The following is a 22,434-nucleotide window of genomic DNA, read 5'->3' on the forward strand; positions in this document are numbered from 1 at the left end:
CACTACTAATGCACTGTGGCATTCATAAAAACAGCTATTCTGATCTCTCTTGCCATTCGATGACTTCTTGACGCACCACGCTGGGGTTGAGACTGATCCTTCCTCTAGCTAACTCTAATTTAAGCCATGAGTAATTTCCATAATGGGATCTTTTCAGGCTAAAAAGTGGCAGGTCGCTACAAATGTTTTCTGGAACAGAACAGTAAAAACACATTCTACTCTGAAAGATGAGTTTAAAGCTGATTTAGGAGCACAAGCGCTAAGCGCAGCACTATGCTTTAAATCATAAGCAGGATTTGTTTGTACCTGATGCAAAAAAAATAAACAAGAATGATGACAAAGAAATTCTGCCTCATTTCTTTCTCATTTCATGCCATCATCACTCTCGCTCATGAGTGCTTGTGAACGGGGAGCAAGGACTTTTGAACTTGATCTTTGGAGTTGATCGATCGCTCTGGTCATGTGACTAATGGCATCACTCATGCAAAAAAAGACTGCACTGTCATTTACAATTGACAACTCTGTGCAAAATACATTTACATTTACATTTACATTTATGCATTTGGCAGACGCTTTTATCCAAAGCGACTTACAGTGCACTTACAGGGACAATCCCCCCGGAACAACCTGGAGTTAAGTGCCTTGCTCAAGGACACAATGGTGTCAAAAACTCCTTTTCAACCCCGGACACAATTATAACCTGTGGGATTAAATGCATTAATGACCGTGTAGATTACATGCAGGGTTCCAGCAATGTATCTAACTTCTGCATTGGCTAGTCCACTATCAAATAGAGACACTGTGACAGAACCTTGGAGACAGCAGCAGGGTTTCCGTTAGCCGATAATCAGAACCGCCGCTCCAGGCCCAGTTCTACAGGGGGTGCTTGAGGGTGATAAGCACCCTCGAATCAACGTTAGAGCACCCTCAATTTCAGTCCAGGTCAAATTTATTCTGAACGTTTTTTTATTAGATCACTTGGACCTAACGTGCCTCCACAAGTGCTTATTATGCTTGCCAGAAAATAGATGTGTATGTGCGATACAGCCACTCCGTGCCCATTCATGAGGCTCCGTGTCCGGTTTAGTGCTACTAAGTGTGTGAGCAAATTTTTTATTGATGAACTTTATTAAAATCCAAATAGATTACATTATTCGCACATGGAGGAGTAGTCAATGACACGCAAGCAAAAGCAAGAGAGAGAGGAATTTGTTTATATTTGGGTAAAATTAGTAAAATGTTGTAGTCCCTCACACCTACAGTATATGCAAATGTTACTCAACAGTAATCATTTATCATAGTCATGCAGCCTGTTTTATTCAGTTGTGCGCAGAATGGGATACCAAACCATTTGCGGACAAAGCATTGACGAGACCAGCATCGTGGCCCACTGAGCGTGCAACTAGTGCAAGACAGGTGTTCAAATGGCAGCTGTCTTGCCACTGCAATCATGTTAAAATATCCCGAGCTCTATCTGTGCTTTGTGGGCATGATCTACTGCTGTGCTACATTGATAAAATGCTTGGCGCAGGTATCAGAATAATGTCACCCAACATCTGTTTTTCCAACGGTCAATGCATGTGACATTAGCATCATTTGTACGAATTGACTCGCTTCTTGTGAACTACGTTATTCAAAGGATCATATTACGCGTTAACGGCGTTTAAAACATTTGTGGCGTTACACGAATTTTGCATTAACGCCTACTGTATAAAAAGTATAAAGTATGAATCACCCATCCAACTTTCGTTCATAGCAATAGTGTTGCTATCAGAATGTCTTTATTTTCTCTGCAGATGTTTTCCCCAGAGAAAAGTAAAGTTTCTTCCACAAAATAATTTAAAGCAGAACATTTTGGGTTCTTTAATGCATAGATTGAAATGTCACGTCTGCATTTAAATACACTCTTGGTTTTATATTGGATACGATGGAGTCTTCACACCTGTCTATTGCCGTCAGCAGTTTTGTGGGAGGCAGCGAGTTATTCAGCCACTTAATAGGACAGAAAATCGTTTAAAACAAACATTTAGAGAGAATTGGCCTATCGATGCCTAAGCTCTGAGCTCATCTGAACACATCACCTAGAAAAAAACAATAAGAGAAGAACAAGGAGGTGAATTCACTAGAATATTCATGCAACAATGCACTCGTGACTGTGCTGTGTTGGAACAAAGGTGGCATAAAAGTAGTCCAGATGATTTGTATGTTATATTTACAATTCCTCTAAAGCCATACAAGTGAACTTTTGCATGAATATACATCACAGCAAGTTTGATATCAGTGATGCTGAACAGCATTGGTTGTCGCGTATGTCGTTATCATTTGCGATGCATTAGATTGGAATGAGCAGAGGATAAGGAGAGAAGATTATCAGGGAATAGTGACCTAAATTTTGTTCTGTTCCTCACAGAAAGTTATCGAATGGCTTTTGAAGACTTGGAATATAGCACATGAGTCATATTAACCACTTTTATGGGGATTTTCTCACCTTTTCTCCCCAATTTGGCATGCCCAATTCCCAATGCGCTTTAAGTCTTTGTGGTGGTGTAGTGACTCACCTCAATCCGGGTGGCGGAGGACGAATCTCAGTTGCCTCCGCGCCTGAGACGTCAATCCTTACATCTTATCACTTGGCTTGTTGAGCGGCTACCGCGGACCAGACATTATAGCGACCATGAGGAGTGACTGTACCCTCCCTAGCAACCGGGCCAATTTGGTTGCTTAGGAGACCTGGCTGGAGTCCCTCAGCACACCCTGGATTCAAACTAGCGACTCCACGTGTGGTAGTCAGCGTCTTTACTCGCTGAGATACCCAGAACCCCCTGAGTGCACTTTCCCTTTTAAAGATTCCCTCACACTTCTGTTTTCAGTTCCCACACATGTAAAGGAAATGCCTTCCATCTTTGATTTCATCAAGGCAATGTCTAAATGCAGCACCAAATCAAAATACTATGTGCAGCTCTATTTGTGAGTGCTTCAGAATGCTTGCTGTTTGGGTACAAGTGAGTTTGTTGTGACTCATTCAGCAGAACGGTAAAGTTTATTAGGATATTATTCAATCCCTTGGCTTTAATTGAAAATACCGCCATCCGCGGTAGCATTGACCTGAGCTATATACCATTCAGAGTGGTCTGGAGATCTGCCCACTCTCTCTCTCTCTCAATCTCTCTGCTGTTTCTCTCTTTTATGTCTTTGAACTGCCATTCTGCCAGCAGACCGAATGAACAGGCTTTTGTATGGAAATTTGGTGGAAATTAATCAAAGTGGAAAGCCAGTCACTTTTCAGCTTTGATAAAAGAAAAGCTCTTCACCGCTGTTAAATAATCATGCCTTTAATTCAAGAGAAGAACTGTAGAGAACATAATGTGTGTGTGTGTTTGTGTGTGTGTGTGTGTGTGTGTGTGTGTGTGTGTGCGCGCACAGGTGTGTGGGTGTATCCTGATTTTATCCTGCATTCTTCATTAAAGTGATAGTTCACCAAAAACTGAAAAACTATTATCTTTTACTCACCTTCATGTCATTCCAAACCTGTATGACTGTCTTCTGTGGAACAGAAAACAAGGATTTTATCAAAGAATATCTGGGCCATTCCTTTTCATGAGTGAGGACTCGGTCTGTCAAACTCAAAAATGACAAAAAAAAACACCATAAAAGGAAACCATATGACTCTTACACTATATTAAACGTCTGCTAAAGTCAATCTATAAAAACTGAAATCCTTATTCCACTGAAAATCTTCTCCTCCGCTGTAGTTATTATAAAGTATTAAATGAGGTGCCATGAGAACCAATGGCGTTTGGTGTCAGTGCAGTATTTTTGTTGTCCATTTCAGAGCTTTGATGGAAGGTTAGATTATAGTGAATACATTTCATTCTGTTCCTTGCACATATCTATCGTACGTCTTCAGAAGACTTGAAACATAACGTAAGACCCCATTTCCACCTGGTATTAAGAGGCGTTTCGGGTGATTCGATCCGCCCCAAATACAGGTCTAAACAGGGTCTAAAACGTTTTGTGATTGGATCACAGAAACCACATACAAATGTGGTCAAAAAAACATGTGACCAGATTGCATTTGATGTGTAAACGCTAATCTGTCCTGTATGCGTCCTGGCGGCAGTGAAGCACCACCCCTCACCTGTCAATCAAGTGCTGCGCTAAAACAAGAGTTTAAACTTTGCTGATTACAAGCGGCTTTAAAAGGCAATAACCGGCTCAGCGAATATTTATAAATGTTTGCATTGATTGTAGTCTGTATCTGCTACTGCGTCATTTGTTCTGTGTTGAGTTGATGAGCGGAAAGAGTTATCTGTAGTTATTAAGACTATTTTAAGATATCAGGGAGAGGACATCATCTGCATGTATACGGGAGCATAATTACCAGCAAACAAAACATTTACATTTACATTTTATGTATTTGGCAGATGCTTTTATCCAAAGCGACTTACAGAGGCCTTATTACAGGGACAATCCCCCCGGAGCAACCTGGAGTTAAGTGTCTTACTCAAGGACACAATGGTGGTGGCTGTGGGGATTGGACCAGCAACCTTCTGATTACCAGTTACCAGTTATGAGCTTTAGACCACTACACCACCAAAACAAAAACCAAATCATAATATTTTATATTTAGACCCTCTGTAATCTTTTATTGGTTTGATCTTTCAATACTAATTTATATATGCCTTCTCGGAAAATTCTGTCACGGTCCGCCACTGGGAGTTACACTGAATGGTAGCGTAGAGAACACTGTCAGAATATTTTAGCACGGTGTTGCATCTGCACGTTTGAGACCGTTAAGTCATGAAAATCCTTCGGTTCTGATGTTTTTTGTTTATTTTTCAAAATGGAAGTTTCTCATTTCTTAACCCTAGTAAATGATGGCAGAATTTACATTTTTTTGTGTGAACTAGCCCTTTAAAATGTCCTTTTTCACCAGCTCCTAGTTCTTCTTTAAGTGCCTGTCATATTCTGCCTCTGTGTAAAGTGTCAGACATGGAAACAGCCAGCGGCCTGAAACTGACACACCGTGCAGACAGACAGAAAGAGAGAGGGAGATGATATCCCAAAGGCAGACCACTTTAGTTGGTAGAAATAAGAAATGCTCAGAAAGAGTTGCGTCATGCAGCGGCAGTTTCTTGAAACGCCAATGAAATGACATCACAACACTTTGCAGTGGCCGTAACGACTCTCTCTTTCCCTTTACACAAACTGCGGTGACACCTTTTTGCCTTATTTAGCAACGGTTTTATTATTGTTTTGTATTTTAATTATTTAATGTAAAATGATAACATCATTTTTTATGTTATATTACCCTGGTATTAATTAAATAAACTAGTCACCACTGCTGTGATGGGATTTAAAATTCTACACGGCCCCCTAGAGGTCAGGGAGGGAGCTTATTTTCTGAATCAGTTTTGCGTGTGCGCAGTGTTTGTATCTATCGGCGAGCAGGGCTTCGAATGAGACTGAAAGAATTGAAGAGACATGGTTTAACATGCATTGAAAAGTTCAATGAAAATTCAGTAAATTCAACGACATTAATCTTGCATTCGGCACTTCATAGGCACAAAATATGCTTAATGTGAGTGAATCACGTTGAGTTTATCTGTGTTTAACACAGAGGTGTCAAGATTCGAGAGGAGTCAAGACTAGACCCCCTAAAACTGCGTACACACTGCCAGCGACATCGCGCGACAGCGACTCCATCCCATTCATTTTCAATGAGAGCACAGCGACTTCCGGCGACACGAGCTGTCGCGCCATTGGCGACTAGATGTGGGCGTGTCCAGCGACGCGACAAAGTTGAGACAAGTTCAACTTTATTCAAATGAAGAGTGACTAATGGACGCGACAGCCAATAGGAGAGAAGACGGGAGAGCTCACGTGATCCTTCTCTCTCTCTCTCTCTCTCAGCTCCTGCAGTAACGGAAAGATGGATGAAAGGCTAATTCTTGCTGTTAGCAATTTTCCACTGCTCTATGATATGGATATGGTATATCCAGCCAGTGGTACTTGCCGTGCTGACTCCGAGATTTAATGGTTTTGTGGACCCAGACAGACCGGCGTTTGCGTTTTCGTCCGCAGATAAACAGCCGCTATGGCAAAGAGCACGCCTTGTTTCTCATTCATCTTTGATATAAAGCATTTTACTGATTCCATTTATATTTAGTCTTTTCCCACCAAAATGTTTGTTTTTAGCGCCAAGAAAAGAGATTTGCTGTCAAGAGCAATGGAATAACATCCGAGTTTATAAAAGTTACTAGGCAACCAGTAGTGGGAACGCCCACTAGCAACTTCACCGCCAGCAACTGGTGACCAACAAAGTCTCTGGCAGTGTGTACGCAGCTTCAGACCCAGACAAGGACTAGACCCCTCAAGACCCAGATCCAGACCAATCACCAAGACCTGTCAGTCCATGAACCAGGCTGTACATTTTATTGAACCAAGATGCTGAATTTATATTTGAAGAATCTTCTTCAAATTTTCAAATGCAAATTTTACCTCTACATGCTTTGATATTATCCAGAAAACTATATAGGAAAAACAGTCCAGTTTAACAAGATGCATTTGTGGGGGGGGGTGCTCATTAAAAACAAAATGGAGTGATTTGTAAATTATATGCACCTTTTGCTATATTGAAAGCACTACAACTACACATTATATGATGTGTTTCCATGTGAATTTCCTTGTGTTTTGAAAATGTACAGTAATTTCAAATCCGATGATTGCAACATACTCCAAAAAGGTTGGGACAGTCAAGTTTTTACCACTGTGAAACATCCCCATTTCTTCTTATAACACTTATTAAGCATTTAAGCATTGAAGCCATACGTTTTTTATGTATAGAAAGTGGAATTTTCCCCCATTCATGCATTATGCAGGTCTTCTGCTGCACAATTGTACAGGGTCTTATATAGTGTGCTTAATAATGCACCACGCATTCTCAATTGGAGATGGTCAGGACTGCAGGCAGGTCAATCTAGTGCCAACGCTCTCTGCTTATTCGGCCTGGATGGTCCTTTTCCTCTTTGGCCTGGATAACACGATGGCTGTGTTTTTCAAAAGCTATTTGAAATGTGGACCAAAAGGACAGTTCTAAGATGAGACCGAGCCCGAGAAGTCGGCAGCGCTTCTGGACAGTGATGATGTACGGCTTCTCCTTTGCAGTGTAAAGTCTTAACTTGCATCTCTGGATGCAGCGGCGAATGGTGACGACTAACAAAGGTTTCCTTAAGTAATCCCAAGACCATGTTCATGATAGCCATTACAGATGAATGATGTTTTTTAAGACAGTGATGTCTGAGAGATCAGAGATCACGCACAATCAGAAGTGGTTTTCGTCTTGCCCTTTATGCATTGAGATTTGACCAGATTCCTTGAATCGTTTAACTATATTGTGCACTGTAGAGGGTGAAATGCCCCAAATCCTTCCAATTTGTCTTTTGGGAACATTGTTCTCAAAGTGCTGGATTATTTGCTGAAGCATCTTCACACTTAGTCTTGAGGGTGACAAAACAACACATTTGCTACCTATATGTTGGTTACACCACATTACTTTTATTTGAGGGACTAAAGTGTTTATAAATATTGATCATGTGAATGTGAATTTTATGTACTTTTGAATCATTTAAAAGATCTGGAAAAATTGTTAGCATCAAATCACTGAACCATATATAGTGATATAAAATTATTCATATTGTGATATAAGATTTTGGTCATAGTAAAACCGTGGTTGATTTTTGTAAGGGCATTTTTAGTTTTTGTAGAAACATTGGTTTAAAAACTAAATATTGTAACCACAAATTATTATAATTTTCCCCATAATTTTGGTTTTCCTGTATTATTACTGTGGTTTAACCAAGAATATCATGATTAAAATATGGTTACTGTAGTAAAACCAAGGTTAATTTTCATAATGGATGGATAAAGATATTGCGAAGGAACTTAAAATAATAGTGAGGGAACGCAAAACCACCTCCTTGGTAGTTTACTTCCCAGAAAGGGTCCGTTCATCCACACTGTTTATAGAGAGGGTAGATTCTCTATCACTCTATTATCATTACTCCATGTGTCCGTGTGTGTGTGTGTGTGTGTGTGTGTGTGTGTGTGTGTGTGTGTGTGAGAGAGAGAGCATATGTACCTGTGTGTGTGTGTCCTGTGGAGTCAGACATGTATGTGCCATCTGGTCACACTTCTGTGTTGGTATCCGTACTAGATTCCTCACATACGGCACATTCGTGCACGATTTTGATTTAGTATTCGGGTAAATCATGACAATGGTAGAGGCAGCGTAAAGCTGACAAAAGAAATAAAAATGCATTTTAAGAGATGGATTTCAGATGAGATCACATTTTATCATTTGATGCCATTGATACTCCATTTGATTTAGTAACAATACCTCACAGTAATGTAATAGGTTGAGAAAGACCTTCCACGGATAATCACATCTGTCTCTTATACACGAACACTACAGCGCTGTTTAGATTTTAAATGGGCCATATTCTTCACTTACATAGTCCACTGGTTATCAATGTTTTTGCACCTTGATCTGTTTTATAAAATTGTGTTTCAGTCTCGTCACGGATAGACCAGTGTGTTAGGAAAGCAAATGAGTGTGACATGGGATTGAAGACCGTAGACTTCGGCTTCAGAGGAGTTTAGCGGTCACAGAATGTTCTGTTATGAAGAAATGTCACTGAGTCAGATGTGCTAGATTGTATTAAGACATTTCAGCATCATTCAACATATGATGAGTCATTTCGAAACCTGTTCTTCTGTGAAACACAAAAGGAGATGTTATGCAGAATGTTCAACTTATTCAATGAAGCCAGTCAGGATGTCCCGTTATCATCAGAATGTATAATTTTCAGTGAATAATGACTCCATTCTGGTCCTCACACAAAACTATCATCTTGTATTTAGGAGACCTATATGGGTGTTTCTTCAAGGGTTGATTTTTATTAAAACAGATTTCAAATGTTTTTCTTGTTTTTATATAAAGGTCTCAATTTATCAGGCCTTCGTCATTTATTTGCTACTTTTCAAGTGCCTTTTTTCAATAGATTTGAAACTGTTTTTTAACCTTGTCCCAGACCAAGACTTTCAATATTAATGTATGTAAATCCATTATAAACATACAAATGATTACATGATTAAATCTTTGATCATCTAAATAAATAGTTAAATAAACATAAACCATTTCAATATTTATTGTGTGAAAAATCCATCCATCTATCCGTCCATCTTCAACCTCTTATCCGAAGTCGGGTCGCGGGGGCAGCAGCTCCAGCAGGGTGCCCCAAACTTCCCTATCCCGAGCCACATTAACCAGCTCTGACTGGGGGACCCCGAGGCGTTCCCAGGCCAGTGTGGAGATGTAATCTCTCCACCTAATCCTGGGTCTTCTCCGAGGCCTCCTCCCAGCTGGACATGCCTGAAACACCTCCCTAGAGAGGCGGCCAGGGGGTATCCTTACCAGATGCCCAAACCACTTCAACTGGCTCCTTTCGAAGCAAAGGAGCAGCGGCTCTACTCCGAGCTCCTCACGGATGACTGAGCTCCTCACCCTACCTCTAAGGGAGAAGCCCGCCACCCTTCTGAGGAAGCCCATTTTGGCCACTTGTACTCGTGACCTAGTTCTTTTTCATGACCCAGCCTTCGTGACCATAGGTGAGGGTAGGATCAAAAATTGACTGGTAGATCGAGAGCTTTGCCTTCCGGCTCAGCTCTCTTTTCGTGACAATGGTGCGATAGAACGAGTGCAATACCGCCCCCACTGCCCCGATTCTCAGGCTAACCTCCCGCTCCATTGTCCCCTCACTCGTGAACAAGACCCCGAGGTACTTGAACTCCTTCACTTGGGGCAATACCTCCTTCCGTACCTGGAGTACACACTCCATCGGTTTCCTGCTGAGAACAATGGCCTCAGATTTAGAGGTGGTAATCCTCATCCCAGTTGCTTCACACTCAACTGCCAGGTGATCCATTGAGAGCTGAAGGTCACGGACCGATGATGACATGAAGACTTCATCATCTGGAGTGGTGGTGGTGTAGTGGTCTAAGCTCATAACTGGTAATCTGGTAATCAGAAGGACGCTGGTTCGATCCCCACAGCCACCACCATTGTGTCCTTGAGCAAGGCACTTAACTCCTCCATTGGATTGCTCCAGGGGGATTGTTACTGTAATAAGGGCTCTGTAAGTCGCTTTGGATAAAAGCGTCTGCCAAATGCATAAATGTAAATGTAAAATGTAAATCTGCAAAAAACAGCGATGGGATCCCCAGCCCACCGAACCGCACACCTTCCCCAACCCGACTACGCCTCGATATCCTGTCCATGAATATCACAAACAGGATTGGTTACAAAGCGCAGCCCTGGCGGAGACCAACCCCCACACATGGAACATTTTGCCTCTCATAAAGCTTTTTCAGAAGTTAGTGTACTTGTTAACTAAGTGGACAAATGTGTCAGTGAAGAGCATACTTGAGATGAAATATGAAACAAAACATATACATAACGTTATTTCCAATCAAGCTGCAATTTTTCCAAATTCTGCAAAAGGTTTTCAAATATTATTTAATTGTGATTATTTATGGTATAATATTAGACTTAGCAAGCCAAAGGGTTTGGACATTTATTTAATTAAATTAGTGAGAGCATGAAAAATGTTTTAACAAGACTTGACTTTCTAGAAGTTGAAGAAACAGCCATATATAATGTAGCACATTAAAATGGTAGGAAACTACTTTTTCTATGGTTAAAAACATCCTTTTGTTCGGTCACTATATGATTTCAGTGGGTACACATATTTTTTATTTAATGGAAACTGAATATTTAAAAAATAATAAAGAGGAAAGACTGTAATATAGGTTTGGAATTAAATGAGAGTGAGTAAATGATGACACAACGTTCATTAATGGGTGATTGTTTTCTTCTAATGCGGAGGAATGAAACACATTTCCACATTCCTTCAATTAAACCCAGGCTGCTGAACCTCAACCAGAGAGAGAGACAGAGAGAGAGACAGAGAGAGAGAGAGAGTGTGTGTGTGAGAGAAAGTGAGAGTGTGTGTAAGAGAGAGAGAGCGAAAGAGAGAGAGAGAGAGTGTGTGTGAGAAAGTGAGAGTGTGTGTGTGAGAGAGAGAGAGAGAGAGAGAGTGTGTGAGAGAGAGCGAGAGAGAGAGTGAGTGTGTGTGAGAGAGAGAGAGAGAGTGTGTGAGAGAGAGAGTGGGAGTGTGTGTGAGAGAGAGAGAGAGAGTGTGTGAGAGAGTGAGTGTGTGTGTGAGTGAGAGAGATAGAGAGAGTGAAAGAGAGAGAGTGTGAGAGAGAGAGAGAGAGAGAGTGTGTGTGAGAGAGAGAAAGTGAGAGTGTGTGAGAGAGAGAGAGAGTGAGAGTGTGTGTGAGAGAGCGAGAGAGAGAGAGAGAGTGTGTGAGAGAGAGAGTGAGAGTGTGTGTGAGAGAGCGAGAGAGAGAGAGAGAGAGAGAGAGTGAGTGTGTGAGAGAGTGAGTGTGTGTGTAAGAGAGAGAGAGTGAGAGAGAGAGAGAGAGAGTGTGAGAGAGAGAGAGAGAGAGAGAGAGTGTGAGAGAGAGACATATACTTCAGACAGTTCTGATAGCATCTCTGTTCAGCTCCAGTGTGTCTGCGGTAATTACAGAGAGAGTACAGAAACACACACAATCACAGCAACAACACACCCATGTCCACAGTAACACAGGTAACAAAATTGTTACCTGCCTCAAAATTCACACACTGGCTGCTATTATAACCCACTCTCTATGTGATGTTTTCCTGCAGTAAATCTTCAGGGCAGCTCCTGTATTTGAGGTTCTAAACATTTCAACCTAAGTGCAGGTGTCTAGCCATCTACATTCATAGAAAATACAAATATCAAATGAGATCTCTTTATTATTTCAATTATTTCTTCTAGTCAGCAATGAGATTAAATAGAAAGCAAATGGAAGCTTAAGTGCCCGTTGTATGTACTCATCGCTAACAGTCTAGCAGAAGGGCCTTTCGTGAAAGGATTCAGATGCTCATTTGTGTTAGGAACAATATTAAAAGGGTCTTCTTTCCACCGTGTCCATCAAGGGTGCATAAATGTCATGTAGAATTCACCAACGATGTTTGGTTGTGAGTTGTGTCATGCTTTGAAATGTTCTCCATTTGATTAGAGGTGAAAGCTGGAGCCCTCTTTAAGAAAGGAAACTATAACAGTGTTTGTGTAAACAGTTTGAGTGTGTATGTGTGCGTGCCATCTGTTCGTGTCTGCTACTCTCACTGTGAGACTAATTACAAGACTTTACACGTCGCCACGACAACCAGGGCCACCACATCAGAACCTGATGAAACCTTTTCTGAAGAACCTCAGATCACAAACAGCTAAACACTTTTACGGCTTAATTCATGTGCAGATTTGAGTGCAGATTAACACCTCTTGACAGACAGACAGACAGACATAGATAAATAGACAGACAGACAGGCAGAGATAGATAGATATATTTCATACAACACCTTGACTGATTTCTGATTTCTCTTGTTTATCTTTCCCAAGCTTTCCATAACTCTCTTTTCTCTCTGACCTTTCCCAGGTAACTATGGGGAGAGTGGGATGGAGGCATTTAAAGAGATGGCAGCAAAGGAAGGGATTTGTATCGCTCACTCGGATAAAATCTGGAGTAATGCCGGCGAGCAAAACTTTGACCGTCTGCTTGTGAAACTACGCAAATATCTGCCCAAAGCTCGCGTGGTGGCATGTTTCTGTGAGGGCATGACTGTACGAAACATCCTCATGGCCATGAGACGAAAGAACCTCGTTGGAGAGTTCCTATTGGTCGGCAGGTTAGTGGATGAATGAAACATTTATTAAAGAAAAACATTAAGCAAAAATCTGTGATTTTACTCGCTGTGCTTTGACTGAAAGTTATTAGAGCAATTAGAGTGATCGTACTGTAGTAGATTATTTGGAATATACACAAATGCACACATTAACTTATGTTCAGTGATTTCAAAAAACTCATGTACAGATTTTCTCAAGATTTGATTCGCTCCACACCTTAGTTTCATTTGTCACTGTAAGATTTCTTATGGCACCAAAATAGAGTTTTTTGATGACCATTTTCCACCCTCTCTGTCCCTCTGAATTAAGCAGGCTGATTTTGCTACTGTACTTTTAAGACTTTTATTTGTACAGTAAATATAAAATGATTGGCTAACCTCTATATGTCAACATAGTCTGCATTGTTGTTTATCAGAGTGTGAGTTGCTGAATACTGAACAGATGTTGATATGTAAATGTGGGTGGTCACATGTTAATGAACTTTTTTCCCCGATGTCACAATTATTTTATAAAAAATTTGTTTTTCACTTTTTGCAGTTTAGTTTCAATGGTCTGGATGTACAGAGGAGGGAGTTTTGAGTGTGATATAATGTTAGAGTAGGTGAACATAAAACACCAGACTCCATATGTCCTTTTAAAAGGAATAGTTCACCAAAAAATATATAATTTACATTTTTTTTTTACTTTTCTTTTAAGAAATTCTCTTACATATGAATAAACTCTAGAATCAAAATGATGACACAAATGTGTGTGTATCTGAGCATCCCTGTGTTATTGATTTTTCAGCATTGGCTGCTCAGTCCAGATGAAAAACAACATGGTTTCATCATCATCATCATTAACAGCTTCATTACATCATCATCATCATCATCATTACATCATCACTGTCAACATCATCATGGCATTATTATCATCATCATCATCACCAACACTGCATCTTTATATCATCATCATCATTGCATCATCATCATTACATCGTCATCACCAATACATCATCTTCATCAACATTGTTATCATTGCATCATCATCATGGTCATTTCATCATCATCATCATTAACAGCTTCATTACATCATCATCATCATCATCATTACATCATCACTGTCAACATCATCATGGCATTATTATCATCATCATCATCATCATCATCATCATCACCAACACTGCATCTTTATATCATCATCATCATTGCATCATCATCATTACATCGTCATCACCAATACATCATCTTCATCAACATTGTTATCATTGCATCATCATCATGGTCATTTCATCATCGCCATCATCATTTCATCATCATCATCATCATCATCATTATTACATCATTATCGTTATCATTGTGTCATCATCAATGCATCATCACATCATTGTCATTACATCATCATCATTATCATTGTATCATTATCATAAACACATCATCATTACATCATCATCATAGTTACAGTACATCATCATCATTGTATCATCATCATCATCATTACATCACCATCGTCATCATTGCATCATCATTACATCATCATCAGTACATCATCATCAATGCATCATCAAATCATTGTCATTACATCATCATCATTATCATTGTATCATTATCATAAACACATCATCATTGCATAATCATCATTACATCATCATCATAGTTACAGTACATCATTATAATTGTATCATCATCATCAGTACATCATCATCAATGCATCATCACATCATTGTCATTACGTCATCATCATTATCATTGTATCATTATCATAAACACATCATCATTGCATAATCATCATTACATCATCATCATAGTTACAGTACATCATCATCATTGTATCATCATCATCAGTAAATCATCATCATCATCAATGCATCATCATTACATCATCATCATCAGTACATCATCATCAATGCATCATCAAATCATTGTCATTACATCATTATCATAATTACAGTACATCATCATCATTGTATCATCATCATCATTATATCACCATCATCATCATTGCATCATCATCATCATAATTACAGTACATCATCATTGCATCATCATCATCAATATATCATCATCATCATAATTACAGTACATCATCATCATTGCATCATCATTACATCACCATCGTCATCATTGCATCATCATCATCATTAATGCATCATCATTACATCATCATCAGTACATCATCATCATTGCATCATCATCATCATTGTATCATCATCATCATTATATCATCATCATCATAATTACAGTACATCATCATCATTGCATCATCATCATCATTACATCACCATCGTCATCATTGCATCATCATCATCATTAATGCATCATCATTACATCATCATCAATGCATCATCATCATCATTGTGATTACATCATTATCATAATTACAGTACATCATCATCATCATAATTACAGTACATCATCATCATTGCATCATCATCATCATAATTACAGTACATCATCATCATTGCATCATCATCATCATAATTACAGTACATCATCATCATTGCATCATCATCATCATTGTGATTACATCATTATCATAATTACAGTACATCATCATCATCATAATTACAGTACATCATCATCATTGCATCATCATCATCATTGTGATTACATCATTATCATAATTACAGTACATCATCATCATCATAATTACAGTACATCATCATCATTGCATCATCATCATCATAATTACAGTACATCATCATCATTGCATCATCATCATCATAATTACAGTACATCATCATCATTGCATCATCATCATCATAATTACAGTACATCATCATCATTGTATCATCAACATCATTATATCATCATCATCATAATTACAGTACATCATCATCATTGCATCATCATCATCATTACATCACCATCATCATCATTGCATCATCATCATCATTAATGCATCATCATTACATCATCATCAATGCATCATCATCATCATTGTGATTACATCATTATCATAATTACAGTACATCATCATCATAATTACAGTACATCATCATCATTGCATCATCATCATCATAATTACAGTACATCATCATCATTGCATCATCATCATCATTACATCACCATCGTCATCATTGCATCATCATCATCATTAATGCATCATCATTACATCATCATCAGTACATCATCATCAATGCATCATCATATCATTATCATTGTATCATTATCATCAACACATCATCATTAAATAATCATCATTACATCATGATCATAATTACAGTACATCATCATCATTGCATTATCATCATTGCATCATCATCATCATAATAATTAGAGTACATCATCATCATCAATGCATCATCATTACATCATCATCATTACATCATCATCAATGCATCATCACATCATTGTCATTACATCATCATCATTATCATTGTATTGCATCATCGGGCCTACTCACTATGAAGGACAAAGCTCTTGATGTGGGCACTCTGAAGGGAGCATGGTATAACAATTTGAATGAAGCCTTCACTAAATGTCTTGTGAAAAGTGCCCTTTGTGAAAAATGTACTTTGTCTATTTGGCGTCACCTTCCCAAAGTGCCCTTCTAGGCTGCAAAAATGCCATTTGGAAGTGCCATCATCATCATTACATCAACGTCATTACATCATCATCATCATTGCATTGTCATCATCATCATTAAATCATCATCATCATTGCATTGTCATCATCATCATTGCATTGTCATCATCATCATTACATCATCATTAAATCATCATCATCATTGCATTGTCATCATCATCATTACATCATCATTAAATCATCATCATCATTACATCGTCATCAATGTCATCATTTCATCATCATCATCATCATCATCATCACTGCATCATCATCATGGTCATTACATCATCTTCATCAAGATTATCATTATCATTGCAGGTAAAATTTTGTTTCACAATCTTGGGGTTCTATGCATTGGCTACAGAAGACACACATACACACACACACACACACACACACACACAATATGTCTCCCCTCACTGACTTCAAGTGTCTCTGATGGCTGCAGTAAGAACCTCTCACATACCGTTATTACCGTGTTTACTGTTTAAGTCTCAGGTCAGATGAAGGGCTTCTTTCTGTCTGGAGTGGAAACTGAACAAGTGGCCGGCTGTTAACCGCAAAGGAGCACAGCAGTTTGTGACACAGTGAAGTGAACGGAACGACCCGCTGAAAACCCCTCTGTATTATAAAATGAATACTTCATTCAAAATTATTTCTGTAATCATTCACTCACCGTAATGTTGTTCCAAACCCAAATGACGTTCTTTCTTCTGTGGAACACAAAAGGAGGTATTTTGCAGAATGTTCACAATGTTCTTTTCCTTACAGTGAAAACAGTCAGTAACCAGGACCCATGTGCTTGACATATATCACATGGGTCATATGATCCACTTTTATGGCCCTTTTTGGAGTTTCACAGTCATGGTCACTGTATGGAATGGGAAATGTTTGGAAAATATTTATGTAACAGTTCTTCCTTTGTGTTTCACTGAAAAAAATATCAGCATACAGGTTTAAAACGACATGAGAGTGAGTAAATTATGACTGAACGTGAACTATCCCTTTTACTGTGTGCATGTGTGTATTTACATAATCTTCATCTCACTGCATCATCACCCAAATCCAAACTCATAACATATTTATAAAGCCCAGTGAGCATATTCCGAGTCACATATTCTCTCATTTGCTGGTGTGTTTGTTTCTCTTTTGAAGAACGTGTATATTCAACCTATTGACAGGACCGTACTTCTATCCCTCACAGTCTTATTTTCGTTTACGCTGACTGAGGTCCACATCTTTCAAAGATCTGTGGCCATAAACTTTTCAAATGTTTGTCTGAAAACATTATTTAGGAATTCAGAAGAGTAGAACTTCCTCATCTGACTGATATAAACCTATGCAACCTGCTTGTGTAAAGCCAGACAGCCAAATTTGAGCTTGCCGTTTTAAGAAGGCTTTTGCCATTGTTCAATATGCATGTGATCAGCTCTCAGGTCAGACATAAGTAGACAGTCTCCTTTTAAGAGGAAACTGCAAGGAATTAGAGCTAATTTCATAATCGTTAAAGGTGCTAACAGTGTTTATGATGCGTTTCCTGTCTGGCTCTCTCTCTCAGGCATAATGGGATGTTTGTGCGGTGGTCTGTGTTACATGCGGAGGAGCTGTCAGCTCTTCGTCATACTCCTCTTCCTCTCGGCAGGGCTGAGAGTGTGAGAGGAATATTTAACAGAGAGAGAGAGAGTGAAGGAAAAGAGAAGGAAGATCTGGATGAAAACGAATGAGAGGCAGAGCAGGCATTAGAGATTTGTTTATGCTACAAACATGTTTGTTCAAATTAGGCAGTAAAAACAAATGCATAATTGGACGATTTTTACCAAATTACTTTTCATTTTTAATACAATCTCATCTACTTTAAGATCCAATGAAATGAATATTGAAGTTTGGTGGCTTTTCAATTTAGGATTTAATTTTTAGGGATTGAAGTTTGTGGTTAAATATGTCAGACTAGCGTATGTTTACATAGACCAGTGCAGGTGGACACAAAACTGCATTCAGTGTGAATGACCCCTAAAGCCTTTTGGCTATTTAAGAATGGGACAAGCCCTTCTATATGTCCCTCACAAGCTTTCAGATTCAATAGGAATGATGTCAATGAAGGAAAGAAGAAAGCAATCGTCAAGCAGTTTCATGGGGTTTTTAAAGACCAACTTAAAAATGAACAGTGTGTTTTGAAGTGTGTATAATCTCTGTTTGACTATTGATCTAAGGCCAGAGATGAAATGCAGAGGATCAAAGCATCTCAAAGCTCAAAGTCTGTCATTTCTGGAGCACTCTCACACACACACACACACACACACACACACACACACACACACACACGCTCGCAACAGAACAAAACATCTGCGCAAGAATGCACACACACACACACACACACGCTCGTACACATACCGGTGGCATGTTTTTCTAAACTTCTAACCTTAAGTATTTCAGTTCAGTGTATTACATATCCTGTGATTTGTCACCTGGTGGATGATAAAATGGGCGAAAAAATCCTACAGACCAACTGTACAAAGGAGGAGGAGGCTGAGCCAGAATATCCTCGAGATTTGGTGGTGGGCTCTTGTAATTTAGGCCAGTAAATAACCACCTAGCAATGCCCTCACGTCCACAAGTTGTCCGATTTGGCTTCTTTGAGGTCTGGTGTGTTTAAATGGGATTTGAAGTGGTCTGATATGGTGTCTTGGAGGTCTGATGACATTTTAAGTGGCCTGATGTGGTGTCTTGCAGGTCTGATGACATTTTAAGTGGTCTGATGTGGTTCCTTGTAGGTCTGATGAGGTCTAATGGGGTCTGATGTGGTTTATTGGAGGTCTGATGAGGTCTAATGGGGTCTGGTGTGGTTTTTGGAGGTCTGATGATGTTTACTGGTGTCTGATGTGGTTTATTGGTGGTCTGATGAGGTCTAATGGGGTCTAAAGTAGTTTTATGGGATTCAAAGTGGTCTGACGTTGTTCCTTGGAGGACTGATAAGGTCTAATGGGGTCTGATGTTGTCTAAAGGGATTTTAAGTGCTCAGATGCGGTTTCATATGGATCTAATGAGGTCTAATGGGGTCTGATGTGGTTTCTTGTAGGTCTGATGAGGTCTAATGGGGTCTGATGTGGTTTATTGGAGGTCTGATGAGGTTTAATGGGGTCTGGTGTGGTTTTTGGAGGTCTGATGATGTTTACTGGTGTCTGATGTGGTTTCTTAGTTGTCTGATGAGGTCTAATGGGATCTAAAGTAGTTTTATAGGATTCAAAGTGGTCTGACGTTGTTCCTTGGAGGTCTGATGAGGTCTAATGGGGTCTGATGTGGTTTCTTGGAGGTCTGATGAGGTCTAATGTGTTCTGATGTGATCTAATGGGATTTTAAATTGTCCGATGTGGTTTCTTGGGGATCTAATGAGGTCTAATGGGATTTGAAGTGCTCTGATGTGGTTTCTTATGGATCCAATGAGGTCTAGTGGGGTCTGGTGGGGTTTCTTGGAGGTCTGATGAGGTCTAATTTGGTCTAATGGGATTTGAAGTGTACTTATGTGGTTTCTTGGGGATCTAATGTGGTCTAATGGGATTTGAAATGGTCTGATGTGGTTTCTTGGGGATCTAATGGTGTCTGATGTGATGTCTGTTGGAGTTCTGAATTCTGTTTGCGGCCACTAGTGGTAAAAATGATTGGATGGCGAATAGTGGTCTCTATTTGACAGGTAAGATATTTAAGATGTTTAAGATAAAGATATCTTTAGAATAGTGTGTATATGCACAATAGTAATGTAAAAATTAAGAAAGAAGGTAATTTTTATTTCATTCATGGGTTTGACTTATAATCTTCATTATATTTTTTGTGTTTACATTTGATGTGGTGCTCCTGAAAAGTACAAAATTATAGTCAGTAAGTTGTTCCGGTGTGTTAGGGATATCTTTGTTCTGTCTTTCCAGCCAAGCAAGATGTCCTTCTTTGCAATCGTAATGGCTACAGATATGAATGATTTAATGTGGCTAGCTATTTCTATATCAGGTGTGTCACCCAGGAGAAGAACAGAGGGGGAAAGAGGATGCCGAGGTTGACAATGTCTGCAAGTCTACTCACGACATCCGACCAAAATATCTGTATTTTAGGACAGCCAAAGGGAGTGAAGGTAGTTATCGTTGGGTGAAAGACAGACTTTGCATGCACTGCTGTCTACATCTCCCGTTTTATGTAATTTACTAGTGGTTATGTGAGTCCTGTTCAAAATGTTGTACTGTATCAGCTGTGTCTTACTGTTAAGTGTCATGAATATTGTTCCATTTAACAATAGGCACTTATATTATATTATCTTGGGATTGCAGTAACTTATATACTGTATTTGCTTCAGTAAGTTTTGTATTTTTTGGCAAATAAGTGGGATATGGCAAGAGATTTTATTAAAACTAAATTTAGTTTTTTATCTGGATGTACTGAAAGTAATAGTTGGCAGGGATGTTGTATGTGTTCTTTATCTGGTCAAAGATCATGAGCAGGCCATTTTCAAAAATATGTCTCAGGCAGGTTTTTCCATCCATCCATCCATCCATCCATCCATCCATCCATCCATGGTTTAACCATGGGGAGTTTGTCTTGTTGAGCCATTGTCTAATGTACATTAAGTAAGAGGACACATATTTATATCAGTTTGGTGCATTGAGTCCCCCTAGCTGTTTGTTTTTTTTTTTTTGTCTTTCCAATACAATCTGGAAAACTGAGAGATGAGAACCAGCCTGGGGTTGGTAGTACAGGAATAATGGAGAAAAGATAATTGATTTTTGGTAGTATGTTAATTTTAACTGCTGATATTTGGCCTATTAGTGAGATTGGGAGTTTATTCCATCGCTCTAGATCAGGGGTCGGCAACCTATGGAGGGGTAATCACTGGTACGCCAGCAATGGCGAGAAAGAAGTAGGCTATTTATTTATCCGCACTTGCTTTCCAATCTACATCTTGATATAATCGTTTCTCAAGATCATGCAGTGTGTTTTCATGAGCTGAATTGGAGGCTAAACCAAAAGTTAAAATATGACAAGACTGCAGTATACCCAACAGACTCGTGCAGTGCGTGAAATCTTCATGCATCACAGCCGGCAGCGCTTCACTTATGGTTAATCTCGTGAGTAAACACGCCCACTTTGCTTCCTTCATTCCATGCGGATGGCGGCCTACATTCCGTGTTTCATTCATTCCTTTTTTCTTTCAGAACAACACGTGATTTAATAACTAAAACACCATTATTTTTCACTCAAACTACATGCTAATATAATATGTAATGAAAAATAACAGATTAAACTAGAAAAATGCAAAATAGAAACATTTTCACAAGTGGACTCAAATTCAAAAAATCACATGCGTACATGCGCATGTGATAAATGTTGCCGACCCCCTACTCTAGATCATCTCAAACTGAATTGAATTGAGTGGGGTGAAATTAGGTTGGCTGATATATGGATTCCAAGATATTTAATATAAGTAGTTGTCTTTTTAAATGGGTGATTATTGACCTCAGCATCCAAGTTGTGTTCTGGAAGAATCTCAGATTTATACCAGTTGGTGGAGTAACAGACACCAAACCGTAAGCCATTAGATGAGAGTACAGATAGCTGGAAAAGATGTTAATGGTTTAGTTACAAACAATAATATTTTGTCAGCATGCAGACTTATTTTATGGTAATATGACTTGGCCATATATTGCAGGGTTTTACCTAATTGAAGCATCCAGGGGATCTATGAACAGAGCAAACAACATTGGAGATAAAGGGCATACTTGTCTAGTTCCTCTGAGGAACTTGAATGGATTGGAGATGTAGCCAATCCACATCCATCCATGGAGTGGTTGGTGGCGTAGTGGACTAAAGCACATCATTGGTAATCAGAAGATCACTGGTTTGATCCCCACAGCCACCACCATTGTGTCCTTGAACAAGACACTTAATCCAAGTTGCTCCAGGGGGATTGTCCCTGTAATAAGTGCACTGTAAGTCACTTTGGATAAAAGTGTCTGCCAAATGCATAAATATAAATGTAGTCGTAAGTTAGCACTGATGCCATGGGGGAG

At 39.2% G+C, this 22,434-nt stretch overlaps 1 protein-coding gene across 1 annotated transcript in view; it reads left to right on the forward strand.

Annotated features, from left to right (window-relative positions):
- Positions 1-22,434, forward strand: part of LOC127629588 (metabotropic glutamate receptor 5-like) — a 79,065-nt gene that overhangs the window by 18,490 nt on the left and 38,141 nt on the right. Inside the window, 1 exon segment of the mRNA XM_052106695.1 lies at positions 12,589-12,838. Within this exon segment, the coding sequence (XP_051962655.1) occupies positions 12,589-12,838 (250 nt within the window).

This window comes from Xyrauchen texanus, chromosome 36 (genome assembly GCF_025860055.1).
Source record: "Xyrauchen texanus isolate HMW12.3.18 chromosome 36, RBS_HiC_50CHRs, whole genome shotgun sequence".
NCBI classification, from domain to species: Eukaryota; Metazoa; Chordata; class Actinopteri; order Cypriniformes; family Catostomidae; genus Xyrauchen; species Xyrauchen texanus.